We start from the raw sequence: 8,300 nt of genomic DNA, 5'->3' as shown, positions 1-8,300 counted from the left end.
TTTTATAAGCAATATGTTTTATTCTGACAGGTCAGCCAAGAAGGGCTTATTCAAAGTTTACAAGTCCCACCACCTCAAATCCACGCCTCCCATAATAATCTACCAATATTCAAAAAGGGGACAAAATCTAGCAAACAGGGCCCTCTGCGGACCTGGGGCATTCTTTGTTTTTTAACTCTTTATTAGAGAAATTTTCAAAAATACACAGTAACACTAGAAAGAATAATGAATTCACATTCCCATCACCACTTCATTGATTCCACTCATTATCCATATAATTATTGTTTCAACTACACCCCCTACCCCTTCTCCCTGCCCCCACTCTCGGATTATCCAGAAGCAAAGCCCAGATGGACATGCTATCAGTCTAAGAATTCTTTAAACAAAAGGTTCCAGATGAGGTGCTTCACCTAGGGTGGGCCTCAAATGGGCAAAAGGCTGGCTGAAATCTCAATCCCTGGGGGCTGGGTGGCCCCTGAGCTGTGACACCCCCACCCCCACCACCACGGTGGGAGGCCTCATTCATTGATTCCAGCACCAGGGACAAGTCACATTTTCTACTTGGGCTGGTTTGCCAGAAAGAACCTCAAACACTTTTACTGCGTTCAGAGCTTCTAAGGTATGTCGGCCAGCCTTGGCCCTAGTATTTCTCATAGGTTCCAAAAGATCCATGTCTGTAGCCTTGATTATCTCCTTAGAGAATCAACTCTAAAAAGTAAGCTCAGGAAATAACAGCTCAAACACTTACTCCTCATCAATGAGAATCACTAGTGGAAGGAAAATAAGGTAAAAGTTAACATACCACTGTCGGCTATGGGTTACAGATACATTTCAGAGTAATGAAAATAGAGAATATACTACCCAGTCTGGACTAATACAAAGCCTTGACTCTGACCTTTGATTTATTTCACCAGAGTGACCGAGACAGTCCCTGATACTGGGGTCTGGGACAGTGGCTTTGGGCTGGTTTCTGTGACTTTCTGACACTTCCCCACAGCACCAGGGCCTCCTTCACGCTCGCCAGGAGGCATCTGCTCCATAATGGGATGACAAGACTGGCGAACTGAGCCATCTTCCCAACTGACTTATCCTGCAATATGAGAAGTCAGATGACCGCCAAGGTTCCTTCAACTCTGACTCCACTGTCCTGCAAGTAAGTGCAAGGTCTTACCCTTGTCCTGCAAACACAATGGGTCCGAGTCAGCAAGCGCACGCTCAATTTACATCCCTGAAGCTCCTGCACAGAGCTCTGCTTCCGTTACCTACTTGCCTCTCTTATAAACAGCGGGGCTCAGCCTTTTCTAGCTTGAGCTGCACCTTCGCCAGGAAAGAGCCTCTGCTGCCTTCATTTCTGCAGAAGAAGCCTCAACAGGAGCCATGAGTTAATCTTTGGCATTCTTGTCCCCTAAGCCCAGCTACATCCCCAGTGTGAACCGGCTTCAGACAAGGTTTTGTTTCAGAAGACTAATGAAGAAACCATCTTCCAAAGCAGAGAAGAATCACCAAAGAACTTTTCTTCCACATTACAAGGGAAGAAAACTTTTTAAACATATCAGCTATTGCAGGGATGTCTTCCCTGCTGAGATGCTCTCTCTCCCAAAGGCTTCAAAGTCCTCGTTGGGAGATGACACACACAGACACATGTCAGGAATTCCAAATGCTCTGAACCTAGCTAGAGTGGCCTAAAATTCCAGCACAAAGCCTGACATGCTTAAATATCAGTATGAAAAGGTCTTGGGGTCCTTCTTTCCCCAATGGTTACCTCTTTTTTTCATACCACAAGGAGCCTGACCTGAGCTCCTGTCTTAGAAAAGCCCAGAGCTGGACTCATTTCACCAAAAGAGGTTAAATTTCTTCCACTTTTGAGATGGGAACTAACGTCCTGACAATATCAGGATATAAGGAGCTTAGGAAAATTCCAGCAATCCATTTGCTCCTGCCTCCTAATGGTCAGGGCTTATTTTCACTGCACAGAATCAATGCAGGGAAAACGGTCACTCATTTGACCTTTGAGCTTGCTTCCTCCAGCTTGGCCAATCTGCACATCTGGAACTGGCTCAAACGAGGAAGACAGCAGAAGGGGACGGGGCCAGTGAAGGCCTCTGACCCCATGCGAGGCCCAGCACTGGGCCTGCAGCCAACCTGTGGCCGGGCTGAGCAGGAACAGTGCTGTTGCCCTGGCGTCTGCTTGTAAGGCCTCTCTGGCCATGGGAAGTCACCCCACCAGGTGACCACACATGGCTTGTCTGCACGACAGGAGATTTCAAATATCGGGCTCAGGTACCCACTTGACTGTAGTATCTACACTAGGCAATCCACAGTAGGACCCATGGTGTCTATACCTCTACCTGGCAGGTGGAGGAGCTAAGGTTGAGGAGATTTATCAGTAAGGAGGAAAGACACTCTAGTAAGAGCAAAACCACCATGCATTTGTTCACCCAGGGCAGGGTACAAGCACAGTTCCCTCTTACCCAGCAGTGTTCCTTGTCCCTGTAACCTAGACACTTGCACATACTTGGGGTGGAAGGGCGGTGGGTAGCCATCCAAACCTGGGCATTGGTCACCTTGACCTTGAATAAAAAGACAAATTCAACAGGCCCATTCAGATCATAGCCTGAAGCCTTAGAATAAATGGTTCCTGTTTGAGTGAACATTTTAAAACCATCAATGGGGAGATGAGGATTAGGAAGGGAAGCAGGGCTGTTTTCCAGCGGGAACACAGGACAGCCTGCTATGGGAAACTCTAGCTCTGGGAGACCTGCTGTGGGTGGTTTGCCTTGTGCACAGATAATAACCAGAAGAAGAGAACAAGCATTCACCCCAACCCCAATATTGGGCCGAGGGACTATTTCAAATTCAATGACGGTGGAATCTTTAAAAAAAAAAAAAAAAAAATCTATAGTTTTAAATGGCCCTGTTAGTATAATTAAAACACCAAGACCTGAAGGCAACATGGGAATGAGCAACCCCAAACAGCAAGGGGCTTTAAAGCAAATGATCCCAGAAATAACCTATAGTGGCTATAGCTCTTCTCCAAGGGGCAAGGGCACTGGTAACTTGATTTCCCAGGGTCCTGCTCAGCTGCCTAGCTGCCTGGTGACTAACGGGGACAAGTGGGAGGAGCCCATCCTGCCCTGAGGCAACGGGCCCCAGGAGGCAGAAATGCTTTCCCACCCACAGTACAGTTACAACCACTTTCTCCGGCCAAATCCCTCTCCTTACTCCATCTTCCCACCCTTCCCCCTCCACCAACTCCCCTCCCATCCTTGCAATACTTGGGGCTCCCAGAGAAGTTGCCCAAGGAGACTTCCTCCCGCAAGCCCAGCATTCTCACTGGAGTCTTGGGCACTCCCCAGGCCGTTAGCCCGAGCACCCCAGGGCTGCCCTACTTGGGGGGGAGGATGGAGATCGTGGCCCCAGCAGAGAACACCCAGAAGGCCGGGTACAGAGCTTCAGCAAAGTCCACCTTGTACTTATACATCAGATGGATCTTGTCACTGACGGCAAAGAAGATGACGAAGCCGTGGTCACAGCTGAGAAGCACACCAACCCGCGTGGCCTTGGTGGAGGGCAGGACTTTCTCCACATTGTTGTGCCAGGCCGAGATCTTGGTGTTGAACCACTCCACGCACCAGGAGGCGCTGTTGCGGCCGAGCCGGCTCTCGGGGCCCTGGCGTTCCATGGTGCCGTAGCAGACGCCCACCCCGCAGAAGTTGTTGTTCTGCAGATCCACTTCCCAGTAGTGGACCCCTCTCTTGTAGCAGTACAGGCCCAGCACCTGGGAGCAGTACGTGAACCTCTGGGGATGTGGCCGGTAGTTCAGGGAGGTGCCGGCCACCGAAGCCGTGGTGTAGTTCTCCGACAGGGCCACCTTGTTGTGGGCAGTGTTGAAGTCCAGGATGACTTTAACGGCATCTGAGAAAGCATCATCCCAAGGAATCAATTACAAGGAGCCTGAAGTGCTCTCACTTTTAAACATTTCTCCAACTGATATTATTTATTCACTCGTTCCAGCCATCCTTCAATCCATCCATCCATCCTTCAATCCACCCGTCCACCCTGTCCAGCCAGCCATTTGTCCATCTGTCTATCCATCGATCCAGCCATCTGTCCATCTATCCGTCTGTCCATTCATCCATCCCAAACCATTTACTGAGCGGCCAATTTATGCCACATTCTGTGCAAGACACACAACCATGAACCAGAGAGACATGGTGTCTGGTTTTGTGGAGTTCACAGTCCAACAAGCGAGGCAAGTCCAGCAGTAGTAAGGACGCGGTAAGACGTGCACCAGTAAAAGGGGGCACACAATGCTATCAGGACAGAGATGGGGCAACTGATTCTACGTGAAGGGTGGGGGGGGGAACATTTTACAGGTGGGCTGAGCAGAGGAGGCTGAGAAGAATTAAGAGAGCAGAGGAGAGAGAAAGGCAATTCAGGGCAGAGGGGACAGTGAGAGCAAAGCCACGGAGTCACAAGAGCTCTGAGCGTGTTGCAGAACCAGGGCAGTCTGGGCAGCTGGGAGCACAGAGTAAACAGCAGGAAGTGGATGTTTCCCTCAGGGCCAGACAGTGAAAAGCTAAGGGGCCTAGATGCTAATTAGAGGGCAGCAGAGAGCCAGTCAAGGTTTTTTAAGCACGGAGATGACCCATGTCCTCGGTTGGGACACAAGCATGCACCCCTCCCCTCTTCCTGCCACACCTTCGACCAGTCCCAGGAGCTCTGAAGACCAAGGTCAGCTGAGCACTCTGCCCACCCTCGGCCTCCTCCCTGGGGCACACTCATCTCTGCAATCCCCTCAAGGCAGATCCAGTACCCTGGGGGACAGTTATGCAAAGGGGGTGGGGTTGGGGAACAGGCTTTGGGGCAGCATGGCACAGAAGGCACTCCCCAGCCTGGAGACAGACAGACCTGGGTTTCTGGCTACGTGGCTTAGGGCACGATGCTTTTCACTGAGGTCTGAGTTTCCCTCTGGATGAAATGAATGGGCTGGGAAAAATGTTCTGAGATTCTAGAATTGTCCTTTCCCTGCTTATTTGGCTGTGCTTTTTCACGGTGTCAGGCTGGTTCTCTGTATGCTGACTCAAGTCCCTGCAACGGCCTGGTCCTTGATTTATGCCCAATTTGAATTTGTTCTATCGCTCATCAAATACGGATGGAGCCTGCTGGGTGTGCTGGATGCCAAGGCCAGGAGACAGGGGAGACTGATGCAGTGCTGCCCTCAAACAGCTTACATGGCGGGGGGGGCAAGGTCGTCAGCAAATCATTACACCCTAGAGAGTCACAGATTCTGCTGAGTGTTAAGAGGTGTGAAGGCTGTTCACAGAAAATGGCTTGACCCTGTCTGGGGTGCAGGCAAGTCCTCCCTTCCCCCTATTTAGGTGGTTACCTGCAGGGCAAGTAGGAGTTGGCTGAGAGGAGGGAGCAGAGAAAGATCTGGGCAAAGGGAAGAGCATGCATAAGGGTGTGCAGTGCTTTAGGGGAACTGACAATCCAAGGTGCCTGGAATGCAGAGAGCCAGGGAGAGGTGGTATGCAATGGAGGGCAGGGCTGGGGAGGTGGGAGGGGATAGATTCGCAGGGCCTTGGGAGAGGATTTGGATTTGATCTGGACAGCAATGAGAAGCTGTTGAAGGGTTTTAAGCAGGGGAGACACAGGATCAGATGTGCAATCTTTTTAATAGCAAAATCCTTCCCCAGGGCCTGGGCAGCTGGCACAGCAGGTGGCGATGCGTCCAGAGAGCACGTGGGGCTCCTGACGCACACGGCTCAGCGCCACCACCAGCAGCTCGGGTGACAGTTGGCTGTGGCCCAGCACCGGTTCTGTGAGGTACTGTGAGCTGGAGACAGCGAGAGGCTCCAGGGAAGGCCACCGGAGAAACCAAGGTATCCCTGGAGCCCCACCAAGCCCAGCTGTAGCTGTGGAAGAAAGAAGGGCCAGGTGTGCGTTTTCCAGAGATGTTTTGGCTGCTGCGTGGCAGTGGGTGTGCACGGAGGCTGCTGCGTAGGAGGCGATGTCTGTGGAAGGAGACCAGACAGTGGTGGGCCCTAGACCAGGCCTTCAGGAAAAAACTAAAATCACTTCCAGGTCAGAAGGGAAGGACGACCTTGCGAAGGAGCCTGAGAAAGAGCAACCAGAGGGCTAGGCAGAAAACCGGGGGAGTGTGGTGACACAGGGCCCAAGGAGAGTGCTTCAGGAAAAAGAAACCTGCTGAGAGGCCAAGCTCAACAAAAACAGATGTGCCCTTAGGACTGAGCCACACGGGGGCTGCCCCTGACCCCAGAGAGAGCAACTGCAGGAGAGGGGAGGGGGCTGAGTTTGACCCAGTGGGACGAGGGCACACAGCCGAGCTTATCAACTCTGGCTGCATTCTCCAACCACCCGGACAGCTTTAAAGGCCACTGAGGTCCCAATTCAACTTATCTGGGATGTGATCTGGGCATCAGGGATTTTAAAAAGCTCCCCCAGGGGAGCTGTGTTTTTCCAAACTTCCTTAAAAAGTATCACCGAGGAAATGAGCTACATGTACAGCTTTCCCTGCTCATCCTCTGGAGAGTCTGATCCTGTAGGACTGAACTGGGGCCCGTGAATTTGTAATTATAGCAAGTGTTCAGGGGAAGGAGAGGGGAGAAAGAGAGCTGTGGACAAGAAGGGTTTGCTTGTTTTGCTGTTTTTTGTGTTTATGATGAGACACATTTAAACATTTATGGAAGCAAAGGATCCAGGAGAGAAGGAGGTTGGAGAGGTGAGAGTGAGAAGGTCCAAGGGAGAGCATAAGTTTCCAGAGAGAGCAGGAAGGGATGTGATGCTGACCACAGGTGAGGGATGGACCTCAGGGATGACAGGTGGTACCTGAGAGATGAGGGCCTTACCCTCTTGGGGTGTCACTCCTCTCTGAGAGGGAAAAGGAGAAGCCTGAAGGGAAGGCAAGCGGGAAGTTGAAATGGTGGCTACGGCGAGTGGCAGAGGAGTCAAGAGGAGACAAAGACCAGGAGGCCCAGGTAGTGGGGCCACCCGGTGAAGGTGAGCTGGGTTCATCCAGGGCTGGGGTTTCGCCAGACCAGGCAGCAAGAGGGGGTGTTATGGATTGAATCATGTTCCCCAAAGGCAAGTTCAAGTTCTAAACCCCAGCCCTGTGGCTGTAAACTCATTTGTAAATAGGATCTTTGAAGGCCAAAGCTGAATCAGGATGGGCCTCATTCCAATATGAGAAATTTGGAGACAGGAGGAGACAGAAGGGAGCAGGTCACCAAGGGACAGAGACTGGGTCATAGATTGGCGGCATGGCACCACCCGAATGCTACAGGCTTCAGAAAAAGCACAATCCTGCCAATGCCCTGATTTTGGACTTCCAGCCTCCCAAACGGTGAGACACTAAATTCCTGTTGTTTGAGCCAACTGGTCTGTGGTATTTGTTATAGCAGCCCCAGCAAACTAAGACGGGGTTTCAGAGGACTGATTGTAGAATCCAAGCTGGCTAGGAAGGGAGATGAAGAAAGACAGGTGATGAAGGAAGGAAATAAGTAAGGGTGCAACGAAGTACAAGACAGATAAGAGGGGGCCAGCCGACCAAGCGAGCTGGCTGGACCTCCAAGCAGAGCCAAGAGTGAGGAGCTGTGCGGAGCTGCACAGAAGACATGCTGAGCCAGCAGGACCACCTGCCCCATCCGAGGCTACTCACACTCCAGGAGCTCAGATCTGGACTTGGCTAAGAAGGCCTCCAGCACCTTGGCCTTGGCTTGCTGAGACGCAGTGGCTGTGGCTGTAGCTGGGAGGAGAAACAAAGAGATGCTTTAAGAACAAACCCAGAGAGGAAACCCCATGTCCCCTTGCCCACAATAACTCACCCTCCGGGCCAGTTGCTTTTAAATCTATTGACTGTTCCGGTGCTCCAAAGGTGAAACCCTTGCTCGGTGAGGGAGGGGCAGGGGCTGGTGATGAGGGACAGGAAAAATGAGTTATTGACATGACACAGAGTACCCTGATGCTCTCTACTCCCTTCAGAGCTTCTAGGCACACCTGAACAGCCAGGGCAGCACAGGTGAGTGCAGACAGGCTACTGTCATCTTATTCATCTTATTATACTTGCCCTCCAACCTCAGGCCTGCCTATCATTACAGAAAATAATCATATAATTCACGACCCATCATAGAACCCAGATAAGAAAGGTTGGCTTTAGCTTGGGCAGTCTCAAAAAACAAAAAGATACAGAAATGCATAACTTACAAGGCTTCTTGAGTTTCTTTTCGACTTCTGAAAAAGAAAGTTTTCAGAATTAAGATATTTTAAAGTACAACACA

At 51.0% G+C, this 8,300-nt stretch overlaps 1 protein-coding gene across 1 annotated transcript in view; it reads right to left on the bottom strand.

Annotated features, from left to right (window-relative positions):
- The window catches only part of TRIM25 (tripartite motif containing 25), a 29,305-nt gene continuing 21,005 nt past the window's right edge, over positions 1-8,300 (bottom strand). Inside the window, exons 6-9 of the mRNA XM_037809282.1 lie at positions 8,227-8,253; positions 7,848-7,931; positions 7,682-7,768; positions 1-3,915 (exon numbers count right to left, since the gene is read on the bottom strand). Coding sequence (XP_037665210.1) covers positions 3,386-3,915; positions 7,682-7,768; positions 7,848-7,931; positions 8,227-8,253 — 728 coding nt within the window. The 3' untranslated portion in view covers positions 1-3,385. The remainder of the gene's footprint in view (positions 3,916-7,681; positions 7,769-7,847; positions 7,932-8,226; positions 8,254-8,300) is intronic.

This window comes from Choloepus didactylus, chromosome 18 (genome assembly GCF_015220235.1).
Source record: "Choloepus didactylus isolate mChoDid1 chromosome 18, mChoDid1.pri, whole genome shotgun sequence".
Classification (NCBI taxonomy): Eukaryota; Metazoa; Chordata; class Mammalia; order Pilosa; family Megalonychidae; genus Choloepus; species Choloepus didactylus.
Note: the sequence above shows the minus strand (reverse complement) of the source record. Positions and strands in the feature narration are given on the sequence as shown.